We start from the raw sequence: 25427 nt of genomic DNA on the forward strand, positions 1-25427 counted from the left end.
GACATGTATAAATAGCTAGGTATTTTGGGAAAAATGGGCAATGCAGAAAATCAAGTGCATATGTCTAGAGGAATGACAATGTTTAGTATATAAAGATTTGCTAAAATCTTCAATATTTATAAATAATAATGGTGATAAAAAGCTGTCCTCTCATTTTAATTTGAATAGTTTTACTGTTTTATGCTGAATTAATATTCCCCACTTGTTTTTGCTACAGCCTATTGTGTTTAAGTAGTTTTCTTATTACTGTTTTACTTTGAATATAAGAAATACCTCTTAAATTTTATCAAATGTCTCTTTAGCATTTACAGATAAAATCTGTAATCTCTTTTAATTTGTTTTTGTTCCAGATTATGTTGGTTGATTTCCACACCTGAAACTGATACTAATGACCTCTCTGGTTTACTTTGGTGTATAGGTTGCTCTTTGTCTAATGAGATTAGGTCTGAGTTCTTTACTTTTTCATCTTTCTTCTTTAAGAATGAAGGCATCTAAAGCTGTAAATTTTTCTGAGTCAGGTATTCACTGTGTCTTAGAAAAAGCATTTTAGAAAAAGCATTCTTTTTATTTCTCTTAGAAAAAGCATTCTTTTTATTTTTTTCTAGAGAATATGAAGTGCAATATTTCTTTTTTGACTTGGCATCAGTTTGGTTGGGGAGAGTCAAAGAAACTGAACTAGTACTAAGGGAAAGTGAGCCAGATTTAGGGTACCAGCTTTTGAAAATCTGGAGGTCGATATATAAATGTTACATTTTAACAATGTAATTTAATTTTAATAAAATTATGAAATTTTAACGTGAAAGATATCCCAGAACTATATAATGCTATAATGCATTAATCCTCTGCTCTAAAAAGAATTCCCAACAAATAGTTTTCAGGCTCTTGTGCCATATATATCTGTGTGTTATATTACAACATACAATGTTTTGTCATGGTGTTTTCCATTTTACGATTCTGTTTTTTGTTTAAACTACTAGAAGCTTGCGGTATTTGGTATTAATTATCTTATTTCTTAGTTAAATTTAGCAGTAACAGTCTTCCTTATGATTACTACCCTTTAATCCTCATTCTGCCTTTTGGAGCCACAATGAAGAAATTCAATTCCTCTTCCACTCAACAGCCTTTCAAATATTTAAACAGTTAGGCACCTTTCTTCCCAAAGACTGTCTTCTGTAGCCCAAGTATCCTTATTTAATTCAATCATTTTTTATGCAGGGGCATTGTCTTGAGACTTTTGGCCATCCTAATTTCCTTCATCTATACATATCCTACTTGGTCAAAATTTTAAAAGTGCACTGATGCATACTAAACTAAATATTTCCAGTGATGGCTCAAAGTGAAAACCCAATAGAATTATTACTCCTTTTTTTAATAGACACTACAAATCATTTAATGCCAATTAAGATTTCATTATCTGGCCAGGCCTGGTGGCTCACGCCTGTAATCCCAGCATTTTGGGAGGCCGAGGCGGGTGGATCATTTGAGGTTAGGAGTTTGAGACCAGCCTGGCTAACGTGGTGAAACCCTGTCTCCACTAAAAATACAAAAATTAGCCAGGTATAGTGGCACACACCTGTAGTCCCAGCTACTTGGGAGGCTGAGGCAGGAGAATCGCTTGAACCTGGGAGGTGGAGGTTGCAGTAAGCAGAGATTGTGTCACTGCACTCCAGCCTGGGTGACAGAGCGAGACTCCATCTCAAAAAAAGGAAAAAACAATATTTCCTTATCTTTGTGGCTTAATATTGAGATTGTAATTGACAAAAACACTCAAGTATTTCTTACAGCAATATCTGGGAAGCAATTTCTTACAGCAATATCAAAGTAGTCTATGCTATGAACTTTGATTATATTGATGCCTTGGTTTGCTCATATATAAAGTCAAGATAATATTAATACTAACTCATAGAATTTTTAAGATAATGAAATAATTTGATATATGTAAAGCATTTAGAATAGTGGCTGATAAATGCTAAGCCTTCAGTAAAGGTTAACTGTTAACATTATTATAATTAATTATTATCAACTGTTTTGACATCATCCTCCAACATTTTTAAAAGCTAGTCTCCACCATAAAGAGCTTGTGTAGTTGATATATTTACCCTTGAAGGAAAACTTTGAAAAAATCATTTTAATTCCATTGTTAAATTATAAAAATATCAACGAACTATGAAAAACATTTACTTGTAAATGGACAAGCGTACTCATTGTCTACATGTTACATATGGTTATTCTCAACAAACATGGAATACAAAAACACAAAACACATGAAATATAACCCAGCCTAAACTGGGTTGTGTCAGTCAAGATCTGCAAAAGAATATTGGAATAGAAAGTGCTTGGAACAGCTACTACCTCTGTGGCTGAGGGTGAGTACTCAAGGGAAAAACAAAGTTGAAGAGAGTCTCTCTCCCCAGGGCTGAGATTCAAATCTCACTGGAGAAGATGTGTTTGTAGCTGACCGGAGGTCAGAGAAGTCTATGGGGATGTTGATGGACTGGAGGTGATGAGTAGGAAACTTCTGCTGAGATGCCCATGGTTATCACTGGGCCTCTGACAAGCTGCTGGTAGCTGTGCCAGAGAATAAGAAGAAAAGCATCTGGAAAAAGAAGCTCCTTCTTCTTCTATGCCTTGCAGTTTTACTCCAGCACCCTATACTGCCAAACTTTAACACTGTGTCAGCAGGCAAAGGAGGAATGTTCATAGAGTCCAGCTCCATTATTACAAAGCAAGCTCAAAAAAAGGGTAGATTTAGAGCTGACCAGCAATAAACTGATAAATGGAAGAAAGATCTAACCCAATATAGCAATTGTAATGCTTTAAATATTCTAATATTAATATTCTGGTGTTTGAAAAATTCTAATGAAAATACTTTACTTTTCTACAGAAAGTAAATACTATAGTGGAAAGTTCCATAGATGGGTAATGCTCGATTTAAAAAATATATCTTTGGGTGACTAAAACACCCTGCCTTTCAGAGCTTATGATCTAGTGAGATAGACTCATAAAGAGTCAAATACAATATAATATGTTTAGAAGAAAGTGTGTTTAAGAAGCTATAAGAATGAGACCTGAACATTAATGACTACATTGAACAGTTAAAGAGATCGATCATACTCTACAGGATTTTGACATGAGCCCTCCTGGAATATTTTACCCTGAAAACTTCAGTGTCAAGAAATTCACATAAATTAGATTAAGGTCAAATAAGAGAGATGGGGATGATTAATGGAAGGGAAACACTGGCTTGTGACGGGAAAGGCTAACAAAAATAAATCTATACAGATTAGCTAAGTGGCAAGAGAAGCACAGAGCTGACAAGCATGAGTTGGATGTAAATTCAAATAAGCTATAATCAAAGAACAGCACAGAAAGTGGAATTTAGTCTAATTCAACAAATTTGATAATGTGGGAAGATGTGGAGCTTGAGTTAGGCCTTTAAGAATGGACATATTAGGCTGGGCACGGTGGTTCACACCTGTAATCCCAGCACTTTGGGAGTCCAAGGCGGGCAGATCACAAGGTCAGGGGTTCAAGACCAACCTGGCCAACATCGTGAAACCCCATCTCTACTAAAAATACAAAAATTAGCCAGGTGTGGTAGCAGGTGCCTGTAGTCCCAGCTACTTGGGAGGCTGAGGCAGGAGAATCACTTGAACCTGGGAAGCAGAGGTTGCAGTGAGCCAAGATTGTGCCACTGCATTCCAGCCTGGGCAACAGAGGGAGACTCCATCACAAAAAAAAAAAAAAAAAGAATGGACATATTTCCAGCAGAAAGAATATACAACACATGTTTATGGATGGAGAGTATAACAGGAAACTTTTTGTTGAGCCATCAACTGAGCTAATGCAGAAGATTGTGTCAAGATACAAGAACGTCTCTGCCTGAGAGCAAGATTTTTTTTTTTGTACCAGAGTAGCACAAGGCAGAGCGTATGTGCTGAGAAATGCTGATGGATTAAAAGAGTAATTGAATGAATAGTGAAAGAATGTCAGAGAAAGGAGCTACATTTTGGAGAATCCTGAGTATTGAAGAGGTTTGCATGTTACCTTGTAAGCCATGGGGACTAATTGAAGGTTTTTATGCTGTTGCTGTTATTTTTATTTAAGTACACTTCCTAACAGACAAAGTACAGAGAAAAGTAACAGCGCACCCCATTCAAAGTGATAATTCCAAAATCAGAAACCCTGTGTTACTAGCCAAAAGAAAGAAAAATAATTGGTTTTTTTCTTCCTCTTTTTCTCATTTCCAAAATTTACTCTTCATACATTCTGTCACTGCTCTATCAATTAAAGTAATCCTCCTTTAAATGTGTGAGACAGTAAACTTGACTCACAGCAAGTGAAGCATGAGAACTCTTTCTTAAGTTAGGTGGATTATTTTAATCTTTAGAACTTCTTAGCCATTTTCTCTTCCTCAGGTGACAGGTACTGATTCACCAGTAGCCAGGAACTCTATAAAAGATATTATAATTATTTAGGTCCCAGTAGGTTTCTCCTCACCTTCTCCCCCACTACAAAGGTCCTTGAAAATAAATTGAATATTTCATCAATGAAACTTAGACTAAGTAGCTTATTTCACTGTTTTGGAATTTTGTATATATGTGTGCATATGTATTGGTGACATACACCAAAGTAAATGTACAAATTTATATGTATTCCTTAAAGTGGAATGAACAGATTTTTGTTCACAATATTATATTGGCAAACTTTGTAAATTTAACTTTAGATACTCTGACAACTAGAAACCTACACCAACATTTTATGATGAATTAGAAGCAGGATCCTGTAAATACATCTAAGGATACTTCTGATTTCACCTATCCAAAGGGAAGTATGCTTTGGAAATTCAGCCAGTTAGCTGAATTGTATACTACATTATTTTTACATTATATCTTCTGCACTCATGACTTCTAGAACTAACCATGGGTATTCTGAAGAATAGCTGTGCCAAGAGAGAGAATAATCTCCATAAAACATATTGTCCATACTTGTTCCACATTTTTCTACCACCAGGTTTCTTGATCATCTAGAAAGACCTACCTTTTGAACATTGACTTGTCAAATCCCTACTCTTTGCAAGGTCCATTTCAAATGCCAGCTCTTTCATGAAGCCATGTTTGATCCCAGTGTCTCACTCACCACATCCTATTTCCCCTGCTTATAAACTCTCATAGAAGTTATTTCTGATTGACAGTTACCAAATTCTGTCTCAACTTACTTTCATCTGTGTATTTGTCTAATCTCTTATACGGATTGAAATTCCTTGAGGTTAGAAGTCATGTTCTACTGATATAATTATTTACAACTCCTAGTATTATAGCTGACTTACAAATAAGAACTCAATAATTGATTACTCAACCTAATATAGGAAGCCAGTTATAGCAATTGAGAAGGCTCTAGTAGTAGTTATTATTGGCAAGATGTTTGCTAAGAAAACATTAAAATATTTCCTACTTGTGCTAGGGAATTTATTAATATTCTTAAGATTATATTTTAATGAAGTTTGGTGAAGGAAAATAAAAAGAAATACTTTGTGTATTAGCCTACTCATATGAAACTGGCTTTATGAATTCAAAGGGATTAGATAAAAATTGATTACATATATTGTAAAACCCAATGAGTTGTGATTCTTCTATAAATGAAAAAGTTCAAATGAAATTTCAGGAAAGTTACTTGGTCCTCATTTAATCTTCAGTAATAAAAGAAACAGTGTGGATGTATGGCTCTAAGCAATTACTTTAGCAATTCTGATTCCCCATTACATTTTGAGAGAATGTGAATGTGAATGATTAAGGACACACTGAGAAGTAGGATAAAATTAATAAAAGTGTGCCAGATTTTTAAATAAACAGTACGAAATATTTATTTTCACTAAACATTCAAAACCATCATTTTATTTTTCTAGGTCAGACACCTGCCGTAAGCCACTGGTTATGCTTCCAAGCAACAAAAACCTCAGCATTTCCTTGCTTGAGTTTCATCCTAGACAGTGCCCTAAACATCTAATTTACTATCATTTTTGTTTTCAGTTACCTAAGAACCAAATTGTCATACTAAACTATTAAAGTGAGAGTTGCAAAAGTTCTCTAAAATAGATCATCCCATAAGGATCACAGTACCACCCTCAGTTCATGAGGGAGAAAAGGGGTGTGGGGCAGGGATTTTTCTTAACTGAAAAACCAATTCTTCTTGGCAATACAGTTCTAGGATACATAAAATACCTTAAAAAACCGAGTATGGCTCCTCACAATGCCATCTTTTGGTGGTTGATTTCAAATAGAGGTTTACTCAGAAAGAAAAAGGGGATTTTTATGAAAGATAGAATCTGGAAAGAGAGAAAAAGAGACCCTCTCCCGCAAAAAAAGGACTGAGAAGGGGGGCAGGAACACTGGGGAAACAATAGCTGCCATTAATCAGACTTGCCCTGGTGTGATCTTTGAATCTCTTTGAATATCTTTCTCTTTCTTGGAAATCCAGCTTGATTTTATAGCTTATGACCTGAGCCAAATACTGCCATGACATTTCTGCTAAAAGCCCAAACCATTAAGACAAAAGCAGGCTTGACATGATTACCAAGACAGGTCTGTTTGTGCATTTCATTTTATTTTTAACTTTGACAGGTAAAATTGAGTTTATGATGGCAGGCAGTGGAACTTGAGAATCAAACAATTCAGAATACTTAGCTATAACTGGTTCTTGTAAATACATCTTAGCAGTCAGGACTGAACAAAAAATAAGCAGGTTGGACGAGATAATTTAAGCAGCAACTGAAAAAAAAATAAAAATGAACTTTCTTTTCTTGTGTACTTTTACAATTCCAGAAGGCTTTTCAATCATTGAAGTATTTACTGAAGGTATAAGACATATAAACGGAAATCATTACTGTCATCTATATTAACAACACCTTTATAATTGATAAGTGTGTTATATTTTTTTCTTGCAATTAAATTCTGCTGTCTGAGATTACAGCATAAAAAAGAGTCTCCGAAAAAAATTATAAAAACAATTTAGTCACATATTTCCTTTGTGAGCTTATTTAGTTACATCTGAAAATACTGAGAACTTCTATTCTATGAAAATGATTGTCCCCTCAATCAATAACTATTGAATGCATCAAATGTCTAGCACTATTTCTGCTACACAGTAAATACTCAAATATATTTATTGGAATTAGCAACCATTCCCTTTTCTTTGCATCCTCTCCACCTGTTGTTGTTTTTTGATTTTTTAACAAAAGTCATTCTGACTGGTGTGAGATTATGGTTTTGATTTGCATTTCTCTAATGATTAGTGATGATGACCATTTATTCGTATGTTTGTTGTCAGCCTGTATGTCATCTTTTAAGAAGTGTCTGTTCATGTCTTTTGACTTCTTTTTAGTGGGGTTATTTGGTTTTTTTGCTTGATAATTTATTTCAGTTTCTTACAGATTCTGGATATTAGACCTCTATTAGATGCACAGTTTGTGAATATTTTCCCCCATGCTGCAGGCTGTCTGTTTACTTCTTTGATAGTTTTGCTGTGCAGAAGTTCTTGAGTTTAATTAGGTCCTACTTGTCAATTTTTTATTTCATTGCAATTGCTTTTGAAAACGTAGCCAATATCAAGTAGAGTATTTCCTAGGTTTTCTTCTAAGATTTTCATATTTTGGGGTATTATATTTAAATATTCAATCCATCAGCCAGGCGCGGTGGCTCACACCTGTAATCCCAGCACTTTGGGAAGCCGAGGCGGGTGGATCACAAGGTCAGAAGATCGAGACCATCCTGGCTAACACAGTGAAACCCCATCTCTACTGAAAAATGCAAAAAAGTAGCCGGGTGTGGTGGTGGACGCCTGTAGTCCCAGCTACTCAGGAGGCTGAGGCAGGAGAATGGCATGAACCCAGGACGCAGAGCCAAGATCGCACCACTGCACTCCAGCCTGAGAGACAGAGCGAGACTCCGTCTCAAAAAAAAAAAAAAAAAAAAAAAATTCAATCCATCTTGAGTCAATTTTTGTACATGGTGACAGGTCAGGATCTAGCTTTATTCTTCTGCATATCAGCCAGCTATCACAGCACTATTGACTAGGGAGTCCTTTCCTTATTGCTTAGTTTTGTTGAACTTTTCAAAGATTAGATGGCTGTAGGTGTATGACTTTATTTCTGGGTTCTCTATCCTGTTCCGTTGGTCTATTGTCTATTTTTGTGCCAGGACCATGCTTTTTGGTTACTGTAGCCTTGTAGTATAGTTTGAAGTTGGATAATGTGATGCCTCTTGCTTTGTTCTTTTTGCTTAGGATTGCTTTGGCTATTCAGTTTCTTTTGTTGTTGTTGTTGTTCCCTATGAATTTTCAATAGTTTCTTCTAGTTCTTTAAAAAACAATGTTGGTAATTTGATAGGAATAGCATTGCATCTGTAAATCGCATGGGGGTAGCATGGCCATTTTAATGATGCTGAGTCTTCCAATCCATGAACAAGAAGTGTTTTTCTGTATTTTATGTTGTGATTTCTTTGAGCAATGTTTTGTAGTTCTCCTTGATCTTTCACCTCCTTGGTTAAATTGATTCCTAGGTATTTTATTTTTGTCTGTGACTAGCATGAATGTGATTGCACTCTTGATGTGGCTCTCAGTTTAAATGTTATTGGTATATAGAAATGCTACCAATTTTTGTGTATTATTTTTCTTTGCCAGGTTTTGGTGTTAGGATGATGCTGGCTTCATGGAGTGAGTTAGAGAGAAGTCTCTCCACCTTGATTTTTTTGGAATAGTTTCAGTAGGATTGGTAACAACTCTTCTTTATTTGTCTGGTAGAATTCAGCTGTGAATACAATGGATCGTGAGCTTTTATTGGTTGATAGGTTTTTGTATTACAGATCCCATTTCAGAACTTTTTATTGATCTGTTCAGGTTTTCAGTTTTTTCCTGGTTCAATTATGAGAGGTTGTGTGTTTCAAGGAATTTATCCATTTTCTCCATATTTCCTATTTTGTGTACATAGGGGTCTTCATAATAGTTTCTGAAGATCTTTTGTATTTCTGTGGGATTGACTGTAATGTTATCTTTGTCACCTCTAATTGTGTTTGTTTAGATCTCTTTTTATTTGTTAATCTAGTTAACAGTCTATGGATCTTGTTTATTCATTTAGAGAGCCAACTTTTGGTTTTATTGATCTTTTGTGTAGATTTTTACATCTTGGTTTCATTCAGTTCTGCTTCACTTTTGGCAATTTTTTTTTCTTCTGCTAACTTTGGGGTTAATTTGCTCTCATTTTCCTAATTCCTCCAAGTACTGTATTAGATTGTTAATTTGGGAGTTTTCTAATTTCTTTGTTTAGTAGTTTAGTGGAAAGTCTTGGGAGATGGGCACATATATATATATGTGTGTGTGTGTGTGTGTGTGTGTGTGTGTGTATGTATATATCTCACCCTAATGGAATATTGTTCATACTTAAAAAGGAATGAAATTCTGATACATACTACATGGATGAACTTTGAAAATATGCTAAGTAAAATAAGCCAAACACAAAAGTACAAATATTGTATGACTGTGATTGTACGATTTGTATTTGTATTAATGACAGAGTCTGGAGAGGCAGGAATGGGAAGTTATTGTTTAATGAGTACAAAGTTTCTGTTTAGGTTGATGATAAGGTTGTTGAAATGGATAGTGACAATGCACAATTTTGTGAATGTACTTAATGCCATTGAATCATAAACTTTAAAATGATTAGGATAGTAAATTTGGAGTTATGTATGTTTTGCCACAATAAGAAAATGAGTAAGTAAAATTTTTTTTTTAATTACTCCCCTGTGGTACAGTTACTCCATTCATCATCACAGTAAGACTTCTTCCAGGTTGGGGAGTGTGCGAGGTATTGTGAAAACGACCCCACTTGTGAAATCAGGAAACTTTCCCTTAAATCTCAGCAATGTCACCTAGTAGGAATGCAAATTTGAGCAAGTCCCTTAGGTCTATTGCACCTTAGTTTCTTCGGGTTATGCTGTCCAACAGAGTTGTTTTGATGACTGTATTTAAAATGCATATAAAGTGCTTCATAAATTCAAACAACAAGGCAAGTGGATGGAGGTGACTTTTTAAAATATATTCCTTTAGGGAGCTTAGTCATAATACCCTTATCACTGAAATGCATTTACTAATTCATGTTTAAATATACTAAAATATTAAGGTATTGTTGGTAAGACAGCCACAGTTATTTTTCTAATTTTTCTCTGTTTAAAGTATTGAATCCATAGTTTTTAGAATTAAAAAATGCTGAATTTCCAAGGAACTACATTTCTGTTTGTCATTTCTATAACGAATGGGTTACTAAACCTTTCCATTTATCTTATTTCAATACCTTTTGTTCATTATGTAGCCTCATTGTACATACCTTAGGAAGAAGGGATAATTATATTACCTCAGAAAGAAAGGACAACTATATGATATCTTGTCTGAGATGAAAAACTATGGTCTTCATTCATAGCTAATTAAAAGTTTTAAAGTATTTATTTTGCTACCTGTTCTTATCTTCATTCCAAACCACACAAACCATTATCAGTCTCTACATTGTCAAACATGTAATAATTTGGCATGACATATCAAATTGGACATTATCTTGGAAGGTCCTTTGGATACATAATTACATTGGAAAATAAATATTTTAAAAGTAACAACTTTTATGCTATAACATCATAAGTTAATAGTAAAATTAATGTCATTGAAACAAATGCCAACTAATTTTTTTGTTTCCCTCTTTAGCGGTTATGTCTTTGACTATGATTACTACAGAGATGATTTCTACAACCGGTATGTGAATTTTTCATCCTTGTTTTCCTATGATTTAAATTATCTTTTAACCATTTTGTACATTTTATTCATGGGTGATCTTGAGTATGGTATTTAAAACAATATTTTATAGTTAAAAATAAAATACTAAATCCCAACAAAATATACAGATTTTTCTATTTTCATTATACTTACTTGAGTACAGTGGATCGTGGAATTTTAGGACTTTGGAGGTGCTCAAACCTAAGATTTGGTGTCTAATATTTAGATAAAATCCTAAAGATTTAGTTAACTAATATCATTTTCCAAGTCATTTGTTGATTTAGAATCCTTCAAGATCGAGTTTGAAAGCTCAGAAAAATAACTGCAACCTTCTAAAGTACATAATAAAACATTGAAAATGCTATATTGGGTAGAGTCCGTAAAATTTACAGATCGTTCCTGCTTCGCAGGACAATAGGAGGCCATAAAGGTGATGATGCAAGATGAAACCATGCAATGAGGAAGAAACAGGATCGTCTCATGACCTTAAACATGTTTGTCAAAACATTAACAACTTTTATTCTCTTCTTTATAAATTAATAGGAAACTAGAGTAAAGCTAATTGTTATTTAGTATACTATAATTTAAAACAATAAAAATATTAAGAATTAAGGTGTTTTAGTTCTTTGTAAAGAACACTTATCAGAAGGAGTGGAAACAGTGCATACCTTCTCATTTCCTAACTCAGGACAGGATACGGAGTAGGCATCTGTTTTATGCCTTGTTGGATACTCCTTTCTAAAGCTGAATTAGCTTTGACATTCCATCAGTGTTGTGAACTATCTCTGAGAGTTCTTTCAATGTGTGATTCTCTTGCCAGGGTCACTTCCCCTTCATAGCTTTATGTGTTTCATCACATCACATCCACTTTCCTCACTTATGTCGATAAGTTTCCCTTTACTAAGTTCCTCTGACTCCATACCTAGAGTCTCTTGAGTGGAGAAGTATCAACATCCCTGTAGTGAGCTATTTCTTCTGTAATTTCATTTACATTTTATTTGAGTTTCACTTCTAGTATTACCACTCTTAGATTCTTTGCTGCATTTTCATCTTTGTTGATCAATTCTTTCTTTTGATTATTCAATTTTGTAAAATGCCACATGTTTTATCACTGAGATAAGGACGCATTACAATTAATGATCTGAAACAAGTGAGTGAAGTGAATAATCAATGAACAGCAAAAAAATCATTGACAGACTTTGAAAGAAGGAATGTGATTGGTGACCATTGTTATTATCATGCGCATTTATTATTTATGTATTTATTTGTGGAAAAGCTATAAGCAAAGTTTGGACTTTATTACTTACTGTTTATATGTTGTAGTAACTAAAATTTGTGTTGTCGGAGAACTGGTGTTATTTAACTAATATTGGTAACTCTGATATGCATACATTGGTAATAATGTATACATTGGTAATAATGTATGCATACCAGAGATGAGGATCAACTATAGATAGATTATTGGATCAAAAAAATGAGGTAAATATATTTTAAGCCTTTAACTATTATGCAAACACCAAAAAAAACTCTTAGGTACTGTATAAAAATGCAAACTTAGAAAAAAGTTTTCAATAGATGTTTTAAAGAGGAAGAAACTGTGATCCTTTAAAGAGTCTTATTCTCTCTGCTCCAGCCTCTAGAGCCCTTTGCAAGTTCCACAAGAAGTTCTTCCTGCCTCAGGTCCTTTCTCTGTGTTGTTCCATCTCCTCATACCTCCCTCCACCATCTGGTTCACTTGACTCCTCCTCTTTCAGATCTCAGCACGAACATCCCTCATAGATTAAATTAGGTTCCTCTGTTCCCCTCTCTCAGCACCCAGCACCTTTACTTCACAGCACCTCTCCTAATTTATATTGCTATATTTATTTTCTGCGGTGTTTGATTCATGTCTGTCTGCCTTCCCCTGCCTAATGAGGTAACATATTATCAGTTTTGCTTATCTTTGTATCCTTGGGGACTATCAGTAAACCATACACATAGTGGATACTCTGTGTTATTAATTCATCTCCTTAGATTTAGAGACACAGCCATTTTTCCAAGGTCACCCAGCTAATTAGTGACAGAACTATGATCATAATCTAGGTATCCAATTTAGATTCAATAACCAACTATGTGAATATGCACAACGGGGTGGGTAATATCAGCCTATGGAGCTATGCCGATTCCTCCCTGGGAATCAGACCCACAACTGTAACTGCATTGCTGCTATGCTCACACTACTGAATTAAGCACCTTATTTCACTAGTTATCCTTTTCTGACAAAAAAATCATGTTTAAGAATGATTTTTCAAAACATTTTATAATTTCTATAAAATATATTTATTTTAAATATTAAGAAGCCTATAATAACTTATTCTAAACGTGATGTAAACATCTGGCAGCATTAAAATAATCCCATTTACTATTAAGGAAGGATATCTAGACTGTTTTTATACTATTTGAAAATGTTAGTTTTTGATAAGTTTAAAGATATTTCATACTATAGCTTTTTTTCACTTGCTACGAATAAAGTACATTGTCTTATACTCTGTCTATATAAAACCATTTTAGCATCTTTTATTTTCTATCATGTGACTTCCTTACACATTTAAAGAATTTCCACCTAACGTGGAGTTTTATCGACACAGTAAGAGACCCAAGTTCTGGCTGTTACTGGAAAGGGGTCCCAATTCAGACCCCAAGAGAGGGTTCTTGCATCTTGCAAGAATTAATTCAGGGCGAGTCCACGGCGCAAAGCAAAAGCAGGTTTATTAAGAAAGGTGGTGAAACTATAGCTACTCCATAGACAGAGTAGGCTATTCCCAAAAGTAAGAGGAAGAATGCACCCGCCCTAGGTACAATGCTTGTTTATCCATAGGATAACAACAACAGCAACAACAACAAAAACCATGGGGAGGTGTGCTCTACCACAAAGTTTGTGATAAAGGATTAATTTTTCTAATTACTATATTTTGCAAGACTCGATATGATTATCTTTAAAGCAAAATTAGGAATGCTTTTGTTCTCAAGATGTGGAGATATCAGGACATTCATGGGCCTGGGTCTGTTTAGTAAACATTATTAATCTGTTCCCTTAACCATAAACTTCTAGAAGCTAGGAATACCTAATCTCCTGGAAATGCAGCCCAGCAAGTCCCAGCCTCATTCTTCCTAGCCCTCACTCAAGATGGAGTCGCTCTGGTTTGAATGCCTCTGACATGGTAACTAGCCTTATAACTTTAGGCGAGTCAGGTTTTCAGTTTTCTCATCTTTAAAAGGAAGCCTGGATTTGCATTTTATTTAGAAATGATAGCTCAATAAAATCATTAGATTACATAGGTGATAGATGGATGGAGATAGATGATAGATAGATAGATAGATAGATAGATAGATAGATAGATAGATAGATAGATACATAGATAGATAGATACATAGATGGATGGATGGATGATTGATGTATCCATCTTACTTGCCAAAGAACAAGGGCCTTAAATAGTCAAATAATTAGAGAGGCTGTCACTTTCAGGTGACTCTCTACTATACAAGAACTTAGCTTCAGTATGAACAACTTTCAAAATCATTTATTTGTTTTGTGTACAATTTGTTTGGCATATAAGTGTGCAGTAGATCAGTATGGTTGTATTGTTAACAGACTGTCTGAGCAGTCTGTGCTCTCATTAGTTTATTTTCCATTTTTGGCACTTGGCTAAGAAAGACATAAGCATCTGCCACTAGTAGATATACTCAAGAGTTCCCTATAAACATAGAATACCATGAAATAAAAACAGAATGGCAAGGCTGGATAAGATACATAGCTTACAGAGTCACTACTAATCCACAGTCATTTCTCATAAGTTACAGTCTTCTTGCATTTGTGTGTGTGTGTGTGTGTGTTTTCTCTCTTTTTTAGTAGAGGTGCAAACTTGGGCAAGTTAGTTAATATCACAAAATCTGTTACGTCCTCTGGTAGGTAAGCATGAAATTAATTCCTAACTCATGAAATCATTCTAAGAATTAAATGAGGTAACATATTATAATGGTCAGCATTATGCCTGGTATATTTTTAGTGCTTAATCAATATTAGCTAGTATTAACAGTTAACAGTAACCATTAACAATAATGGGGCCAGGCGCGGTGGCTCACGCTTGATCCCAGCACTTTGGGAGGCTGAGGCGGACGGATCACCTGCAGTCAGGAGTTTGAGACCAGCCTAGCCAACATGGTGAAACCCTGTCTCTACTAAAAATACAAAAATTAGCCAGGTGTGGTGGTGGGCGCCCGTAATCCCAGCTACTCAGGAGGCTGAGGCAGGAGAATTGCTTGAACCCAGGAGGCGGAGGTTGCAGTGAGCCAAGATTGTGCCACTGCACTCCAACCTGGGCGACAGAGCGAAATTCTGTCTTTAAAAAAAAAAGAAAGAAAGAAAGAAAAAGAAAAAAACAATAATGGTAGATGTATTTCTCATATTGACATTCATACAGCAGTGTCTATAAAACTGAGAAACAAACTGGTTGGTCAGTTTTTCTTCCATAGTAGTTTATTTGGGACTTCTCTGGATTATTCTGTTTTCCCAGTTTTCCCTCTCCTACTCCCCAAAGCATTCCAGCTACAGCTGATCACACTTACCTGCAGAGAGCGCTCAGCTGTTTCTGTTAACCCCATGCTGCTTGTTTAGGTCTCAAAAACAGAAATTACACTACTTTTGTTTAACAGGGATAATTGCATATAGAAACTTGTTAACTTGGTATTGAAGAACTGAAAACGCAAAAAGACAACACTATGGTATACTAGAGTTAGCAACTGCAGGAAGCTGCTACCACCTCTAGGACTGGGGAAACCAAGGAAGATTTGGGATCTCAGAAATTGCTGTAGAAAAAGAGCCTACCAGAGCTGAAACTATGCATAGGAGATTATGTTCAGATGGTGCTGCTGTGTCTGAGTCCACAGGGAGAACCTGTGGTGCTGACACCCAAATTTCTGAGACGGGGATATGGGCTGACAGGTGCTGGGGTCTTTGAGGGAGCGTGGAGTGGCTGTTCTCCAAGTGTTGCAAAATTACTCAGACCGGATTCTGCTGCTGCTACTGGAATGAATTGTTGTTGTCAGGGTGAAGAAACTAGATTGGGGGAATGCTGAAAAGGGCAGGGAGCCAAAACACAAATAAAAACCAAAACAAGGAGCAAGTCCGCTCCAGTCCTGCAGTCTTTCTTAGGTCCTTTATTGGCTGAACCCAGCAGAGAGCTAGCTTCCCAAAACCAACCCTAACCCTAACCCTCACCTCCAGAAGTGTGGTTTTCAGAGTTCCAACCCTATCTGTGGCAAAGGGTAGGTCTGAAACCAAAAAACAATAGCTTAATAACTGACGTATGTCCCCATTATATTGTCATTCTATTTCTGCCAGGTTTGGAGACTCTAATGTGACTGAGGGTTTCCAACCCTTAGGTAGTTTTACCTTAGAAAACTTTACAAAATATTTCACCTTACTGTGATTCATTGACCTGTCTATTCATGGTTTCAGAGATCAGTAAGAGTATCATTAAAGAGTAGATGAGTGGTTATTCTAAATTCTTATCTTTCTCTTTTACACAAAGCATTGCCCAATAGTTTACAGCACTGAATGGCATTTTCTTTTAAAGGTTCATGTATGACTCTGAATGTAGGACATTGTATGTTAATACATTAAACATAAGTATTTATACCCTAACAAGTCAAGTAAAAGGAGATGTATACCTAAAATTATATTTAATCTCCCTAGGGAAGGTTTTTACCTTCTGCAATGTTGGCTGTCTAAATCCAACCTCGTTTTTCAGTAACATTAGGAAGAGCACTGATCAGTTTATAATTTCCAGTGATAAGCAGACTTTTATTAACAGAGAAAAAACAAATGCCACAGGTGTTTCACCTTTATAAAAAACACGTATACATTTTAAATGTTCCAAAATAGGCATTGTTCAGTTCTGGAACCATTTTGACTTTGTGTTAATGGATCCAAGAAGCTACTAGATTTGCAGTCAATGAAAGAACACTAAGTTACAGTTGTTTCAGATCATTGATTAGAAAGCACAATATATATTCATGAATATTGGAAAACATTAACAAGAAACAATGTCTGTTTTGTTATGCTAATTTGAATTATCCTCTGGTAGTATGGTATTCCATTTGAAATGTTTGAAAATAACAGCATGGTACACTTGACCAATGGTATTATTTGGAGTTAGAAGATGTGAATTTCAGGCCTAGATGCACATGTGTTGACTGGGTAAGCTTGGAAAAGTCACCTCTTTTTTCTTGGCCAGTTTCCTTCATGGGCAAAATGGCTTAACACTACTGACTTTACAGAATTATAAGACTTCAATGAGAAAGTCATTTTAGTGGCTTATAACCCCACAACAACCTTTTGAATTTGTTAACTTTTTAATTACACAAAGCTGTATACAAAATGTTACAAAGATTATATTAGAATCAAAATATTGCCAAAGAGATCATTCAAGATTGCAATCAACTTGCTTTTAAAAGCATGTTCAAGAAGCATTTCCATGTGATCCAAGGAGAAAACTTCACAGAAAACCTTGGAAAACTTAATAACAAAAAAGAGCAATGAAATTTACTCATTTATTGGTCTCGGGTGAAGTGTGTCTTTTAAAATTATTTTCTGATTCAATTGTAACCAAAGACTTATTTGAAGTCAGAGTAGAAATTATAGGCAGAGTTTGTGAATTCTGAGTAGTTTAAACAGTACAGGGAACAGATATACTACCAGCCTATAAGAATTATTTGTATAGATTTCAAATGTATCCCTTCTTAGAAATGAAAAGGCACCTTACTTTGGTTTCATAGACATCTGTCAAAGTGAAGCATCATGAAAAGGAAGTCTGGAGGTTGAATCAAGACATGGAGCAAGATCTTCTCTGGTCGTCTTGTTATTGGTCTTTGTAGGTCTACTGAAAGGTCCTGGTGAGAATATGGCCCTAAACTTGTTCTCAGGTTTTGCCTCTGCGCAGCCCAGAAAATTTAGCCCCCTAGGGAAGACCAAATATTTTTGTTAGCATCAACTACTTAGTAACTATAAGTTTTGATTCATGAGTAGAGAAAAGGAAGAATTGTTTTCATGAGGGCAATTTAGAAACAGGTAAATATCAGAAAATGTTTAAAGTTACTACTAATCTAAAATGAAAATTTAATATTCAGTAGTAAAATACTACACATATATTACATTTCCAGTTTCTTTTCTTGTGTTTGAAACCACGTTTGTTGACAGGAAAATGTAAGTATCAAGTCAGAAGTTTAGCCATCAGGTAATGATTTATTAGAATGTGGTGTATCTACCTGAGAAAATGCACCACAACCATTAAAATAAACATTAAGAAGACCATTTAACAGGCCTGAGAAATGTTTTTAATATAAACCAAAGAGAACGAGCTAGAATACATGACTGTACATATATTATGTTTTCAATTATGTGAAAAATATGGAAGCTTATAGAAAAAAGATTAAAGGATTATAGTAGTTGTTCTGAGGTCTGACCGAGTTTTATAGTTTTTTTATGTACTTTTTTTCCAAAATGTTACTTTATTATTTTTAAAGCTTAATAACAAGCTCTTTATTTTTAAAAGACAATTAAAATTATGTTTATTTGCTGTGTTAATATGCTTTATCCAAAAGGCACTTAGTTTTAAAATTGCCTCTGTCCAAAAACAATTACCGTTTAAGAATAGTGGATGAAATCAAATGTCCTTATTCTTCCTAGAGAAAAGTTATGTCTATTTTATCAAATAAACTAATATTAAAATTCATATTACCAGTTTTTAGCTTTTGCTAGGTAATAAAGTTACATATGTCAGATATTATTTAAAGCATTAAAAGGCAAAATAAGAAAAGGGTACCTAGAAAATAGAAACATTTATTAAATGAAGAAATTAAATTCTCAAATTGTCTTCATGAATTGGTTTTATTAAAATTGGACTGAATTTTTAAAATTTATTACTTGACAGCAGGTGTTTTAGAGTTTTCACTGTAAAATAGACCTTGAGGAAAGAATTATTATTATATGTTTGGCTTCATTAGAAACCATTATCTATTTGATGAGTAAGTATTTGGGAGAAAATTATTCTGACCAAGAAATATTAGGGAAAATTAAGGACTATTAAAGGAAAGGAGAGGAAATATAACTCCAAAAGGGTAAGGAACAAGAAAAACAAGAGGAAGGAAAAAAATTAAAGCTTTTAACTAGCCTGGAGATTTAGATTCCATTTAATTCTGCTGGATTGCCATTTCTACTGTCAGTCTATAATCTTAAATGAACTAGTTCCTTAGTCTCAATACTATTTGCCAATCTAATATTTGATAAAGGCAAAATTTCTTTGATTTACTGTGGACAGAATTCTGATGAGAATGCCTTTCTTGGCCTGCCTTTCACCTACTTCCCTCTGCATTTTGAAGAACCCCTGTATCCCGTCTTGCAATCCCAGAAAGTATTCCCCTCTTTCTATCCTTGTCTTGTTATGTTTTTGTACATTAGGACAACATCCAGTCTTCCTTCCTTTTATTTCTAATTAACTCAAGAGTGCCCAATGCAAATTAAGAAAGATTTCAGCTCCATTAAAAGTTGTAAAATTAAAAATTATGCCCTCATGTTAGCCCATGTTACTGGTGGAGGATGTCCAGGTTCTTGAACAAATAATTGGGCAGAATGCATAAACAAAGGAAGGAAAGAATGAAGTAACAAAAGCAGAGATTTATGGAAAATGAAAGTACACTCCACAGGGTGGGAGCCAACCGAGCGTAAGGGCTCAAGAGTCTTGTGACCGAATTTTCTGGGGTTTACATACCCTCTACAGGTTTCCCCATCGGTTGCTTGGAGTACACCCTACGTATATTAAGTAGTGGCCTACGGTCAGTCTGATTGGTTGTGTAAGGGGACCAATCAGAGGCTGAAGTGAAGTTACAAATGTATACCCTATGCAAATGAAGACTTTGCCCACGAGCAGCCTGATTGGTTGTGGAAGGGGACCAATCAGAGGTACTTTCAATTTTTCATCAGCCATTCAGAAAAAGGTGGTGGGATGAGGAGGGGTGCAAAGGGAGTAGACTCTGGTCCTTTTGTTACTTGGGCATGGAAAGGTGGGGTTTTCCTTTTTGTTTAGTTCTAGGAAGTCAGCATGAAACAGCCTTAGGTTCCCTGCCTCCAGACCCTATTCTCCTGCCTCACCCATTCCCAATTTTGTTTTGTGAATGACCTATCACATTAAAATATTTAAGTCCTGATGCTGCCCAACTTCCCATCAAAGTTTTACCAAAGAATCAGTAAAACGTTATTTGATTCGTTGGTGCAAGTCATCCAGCCAGGCTTGGTGGCTTATGCCTATAATCCCAGTACTTTAGGAGCCCAAGTTGAGCAGATCACTTCAGTCCAAGAGTTCGAGAGCAGCCTGGGCAATACGACAAAATGCTATCTCTACAAAAAATACAAAAAACTTTAGCCGGGCGCAATGGCATGCAGTAGTCCCAACTACTTGGGAGGCTGAGGTGGGAGAATTGCTTGAGCCCAGGAGGCAGAGGTTGTCGTGAGATCACACTGCTGGACTCCAGCCTGGGTGACAGAGTGACACTCTGTCTCAAAAAACCAAAAGAGAGAGTAAAGAAAACTAGTCATTTTCCTTTGAAGTAGTTCACCAAAATATTCAGAGAACCGGCCACTCACCATAGGAATTTATACCAAAGGAAAGTTGTTTAGTAATATACTATGTAGATTACTAAAATGTATGCCCCATACTAAAAGCATATCATAAACACAGTGAGCAAGTATGGCTCTTTCTCAGCATAAGATCAGGCCATGCCACCGTTGGAGGTTTGGTAATCCTTGGCTGGGGGAAGCAATAGAAATATCGATAAACATTTTTCTTCCCTATAAACATAGTATTAAATTACATTGCAATTAAAGTAGCAGTGAATGTAGTGAACTTTACTTGGCCTGTGTTTTTACTATAGAATTCCTACATCATTATATATTTTGATTGTGTTTTAGAGATTTTCTTAACCCAATTTATAGATTGGCTTGTTTAATGAACCTGTAAAACTGCACATTGGTGTCCTAGGGAAATGGTCCTGCTAAAAGAGCTTGCCTTTCATTTCAAATAGCAACTTCTACTCTAGAAGAGATCAGTCAATTGCCATATTTTCTTTTCGCTCAATAGTTTTGGGTGTTATAGCTCATGCAAAGTGCCTTTGTATTTTGGTTCACTGACTTAAGGTGCTCTGTGAATTCAACTTATAAATAACTAATGTAGACCTTGTTTTGTGATTGAAATGAGGGGCAGGTCTAGCTGACCCTTTTGATTCTCAAGCCCCTAGTGATATAGATGATATTCATAACCCTTTTCAGCCTCATCCTGCCTGTGCTCTTTGAAGTAAACTATTATGTGTTGACATCCATGACCTATTCTTTGCTAGCTGTTCTTCAGCTCTAATGGACTTTGCTTATTCACAGAAGATGGCACCTCTCTTGAACTCTGTCTCATTTCATTTCTTTTCTTTTCCAGATATCTCTTAGTTTTTCCCCAGCATGTTCTAAATCGTTTTTGAATACCCTAAGTCTCTAATGTAGGAAATATTCTTAGTACTAAGGAATTTTGCTTTAAATTTTGTTTAATAGTGCTTTTTGCACTTCCCCCACCCCATAGTATAATAGTTTTAAATGTCTCTAAATGAATATTTGGAAACCGATCTATCTTAACTTTTATTATATTTCATATATTATTTCCTAAAAAGAGATTATCACATTTTCATCTGTATGTATAAACAAGATGTAATTTTATCAATTAACCTATTATAGAATTTTTTTTTATTTTCTTCCCATTCTAGTTTCTCATTTCTGACTTCCATATTAGATTGTTTTTATTGACTGTTTTAAAGTAATTATAAGAATGTAATCCAATATTTTATTCTGTCACAATAAAATATGTAACAATTATAATTCTAAGTCAATAATGCTATTTTCTTTATAGTGAATAATGTACTTACATGTCTGGTTCACTGGAAAATAGTCATGAAAATGAGTAAATGTATCCCAGTATTTTTTCATTGACCTTTTAGGTTACTCAAATGTTCTGTCATATAAAAAATTGTTGTATATGTGGATGCAATATAAATAATATGAAGCTTTTGAATCTATGAATTACATATTTTTATAAATGAGTTAACCCTTATACTTTGTTTAATGGAAATTCATTGATTGTGGTGAATATCATTTTTCACTTTTCAGCAAAGGTTTTAAGTTTTATGATTTTTTGTTAAATATGCTTGTAATATCTAACTATAAAAATATCTCTAGTCTCAATTTGCACATCTAGCAAATGGTCAGAATAATTAAAAGATATCTTGATAAATACTTCCCACCATAAGCAGTCAACAAAGTTTTGTCCTCATGCTAGCTCCATGTCATTCAAACTGTCTCCTTTTGTCTGCAATCAGAGGAGCCTTTTGTTACTGAAAAGATTCTTAGAGTGAGCTGAAGCACCAAATTGATTTGTCTCTCATAGCTGTTTTCTTTAAGCTGGTTTTACTTTTTATCTTGCTGGGCTGTTTATTGTTTGACCAGTAATTTTATTTCTTTGTTCCCGTTCTGCAAGATCCTTTCCTCTTTTAAACGAATGTGCTAATAAGTGTTTGACGTGTAAGAGAAATATTTCTGTTCATAAGAAGTGTAAATCTGTTTTATCAAGCAAAGAAGTATATTTAGGGATGAAGGTCAGCATAATTTCAACAATTGCATGGTACTGTTGGAGCAAAGCTCCTAGTCCTTTCATACCTTACAAATGAGTTCCTCTTGGAGGTCACACTCGAAAGTCCAGAAAGCATAGACTATATTAGCATTCCATTTTCTTAGTGAAAATTAAATCTGCCAAATAATACCTGCATCTGAATATTAGAGAACAACAGCAGAAAGAAAACATTTATTGAAATTTTCTACGGGGCTATTCTGTTAATCATTTCACATATTTGATAGAATTCTCGGGTATCAAACCAATTCTCAGTCCCATTTGTGTTTTGTAAAGGTTATTTGATTACCACGGGCGTGTGCCTCCACCTCCCCGTGCAGTAATTCCACTGAAGCGTCCCAGAGTGGCAGTCACGACGACTCGCAGGGGGAAAGGAGTCTTTTCCATGAAAGGTGGATCGAGATCTACTGCCAGTGGGTCAACAGGCTCTAAATGTAAGTAAGGTCCTTCATTTTATTTCTCCTTAAAGAAGGGGGTGGTTAACTATCATTGCATGAATGCCTATATTCAATAAATTAACCAGATAGTTATGAAGGGCCTGCTATGTATAAAGTATTAGAAAATCATCAAATGGATAAGAAATGGTCTCTGCTTTCCACCATACTGTGTTGCAGTAGGGGAGACAAACACAAACATGTCTAACAAAAACCCAGGACCAATTTGAAAAGTATTTTATCAGAGCAAATAACACCGTGCTCTCAGCTTAGCTTGTGACATATTAAAGTCCTGAAACATAATATGTTGCTTTTAATGAAGAAATCAATTTACTTCCAAAGGGAGTGCATAAACTGTCTTTTCAGAGAAGCATTATACAAAATTAGTTCATGGTTTGAATATTTGAGCAATTAAGAGAGGCAAACTATAGAAATGTTAAAAGCATAATTTACCATACAGTGATAAATTATTATGAGATATATGTATCTGAAAATATATTTAATGTCATAAAAAGTAAAATAATATTTGCATAGTTTCACATTAATTAGTAAAAAGCAGCGATACAAACTTTCCAACTAAACACACTGCTAAATTTTTATGTGGAGTGATTCAGAAAAAAATTTTATTTGTTGTTATTCCTAAGGATAACAAAATTTCCCATATTCCTTGAGATTGCCCTTTATCAGAAAGCGAACAAATAATGAACTGATCAATAGGTAAAAGAATAAACACATAGAGAAAGTTGGGAACACTATATTTCATTGATTGAAGTGACATTTGAGTGGAAACCTAAAGGATGTGAGGAAAAGAGAAAGTGAGCTTGAAGCTGTCAGAGACAGAGCATTCTGTGGAGAAAAATTGGTCAGTGCAGAGACCTTAAGTTGAATAGTCAAGGAACAATAAGGAAGCCAGTGTGACTGCAACAGAGCTGAGCCAGTGAGGGAAAGTCTGGCTGGGGATCAGGTCAGAGAGTTAGACACAGGGCAAGTTCCAATGCAGCTTGATAAGCCACTGCAGAGACTTGGATTTACTCTGCATCCCAACCATTTAAGACAAGTAAGGCAAATACTATTATCCCAGTTTTATTGATGAGTAAACACAGAAAGTCATATAGCTAATTGATATAGTAGAGCCAGAACTAGAACCTAGGTCTCTTAGTTCTTATGCCCATAGGCTATTTACTGTAGAACACTGCCTTTTATTTCAGCACTATACTGAGAAAGAATCACTATTGAAATACTTTGTTTTTACAAAACTCAGTTCAAGATGCAGGAAGGTACTGATGCTTCTGAAAAGGCTAAAGTTTATTATACTCAACAAACTTTGTGGACCTAAGATAACTTCAATAGCACATTCATAGATTTATGGATTTCTATGTAATTATGTATCCATGTATCTATTCTGTAGATAGGTAAATATGAATTCCTTTTTGAGTCTTAGTAACAAAAAAAGGAGTTTCTGCAGCAACTCGTTGGAGGTTAGGTCACCCCAATGTGGAGTATACACAAGTTTCTCTCTCTCAAAAAGTCTCCAAGTGTTGAAAATTTCAATGACTTGTTTCTTACATTGGAAAAAATAAACAATGAAGGGATTTTTATAGAAAGACAAATTGCCAAAGTCAGCTACTTGGAGAAATAATGTGAAGAGACTTTACAGTTTGTAACCATTACAACATGTAACATAAGAATTTATCCTTAAATCCAATGGTAAATCACACATGGGGTTTAATTTCATCTTTTCTTTCTTTTTTTTTTTTTTTTTTTTGTGTGTGTGTGTGTGTAAGATGTGACAGTCTTGAGAAAAGGCTAAATCTGAAAATTGGACTACTAAATACAAACTAGAGATGCTTTGAAAGAAATGTGGTGTGTTTTACTTTTTTGCAGCAATCATTCTTTGGAACTGTGCATCCTACAATATCTCTGTTACGCTGGAAAGATATAGATAAGCAATAGGTAGAAAGATAAATTATGTGGTAAAAAGATTTTGTAAGGACAATCAAGACAAATGATCATTTAAAATCTATTCAGTATATTATAATTATGTTAATTTTACTTAAGGTTTTTAAGTGCTGTATCTTTATTATATTGAAGTTAAATCAAAAGGAAATATTTCATATAAAACACTGGGGAAAATCACTTTAAAAGATTTATCCTAAGGATTAAATCTAAGCTTGGAGGTAGAATAGTCATGTGGCTTCCAGCATCAATAAGACAGCTCCAAGGGATTACTGCCGAGAGACAGGCAAGCCACAGGCTATAGGTGCAACCCCAATAAGATACTTGAGTCGGGGAGCTTGACGGGCCTGGTTTACATAGTAGAGAAGAGGGGCTCCTGGGCCTCCTCCAAGCCAGCCCTGCAGCAGAGCTTCTGTGTAGTAGTCAATGTCATGGTCAGTCACATCAGAGATTACCCAGAAACAAGGGG

The 25427-nt window shown here is 35.0% G+C and overlaps 1 protein-coding gene across 21 annotated transcripts in view; it reads left to right on the forward strand.

The window, feature by feature from the left end:
• Positions 1-25427, forward strand: part of RALYL (RALY RNA binding protein like) — a 736337-nt gene that overhangs the window by 653532 nt on the left and 57378 nt on the right. For all 21 annotated transcript variants that reach the window (XM_045399163.2, XM_045399161.2, XM_065519414.1 and 18 more), the window contains 2 exons: positions 10744-10791; positions 22845-23002. In XM_045399163.2, the coding sequence (XP_045255098.1) occupies positions 10744-10791; positions 22845-23002 (206 nt within the window). The remainder of the gene's footprint in view (positions 1-10743; positions 10792-22844; positions 23003-25427) is intronic.

This window comes from Macaca fascicularis, chromosome 8 (genome assembly GCF_037993035.2).
Source record: "Macaca fascicularis isolate 582-1 chromosome 8, T2T-MFA8v1.1".
In the NCBI taxonomy this organism is placed as follows: Eukaryota; Metazoa; Chordata; class Mammalia; order Primates; family Cercopithecidae; genus Macaca; species Macaca fascicularis.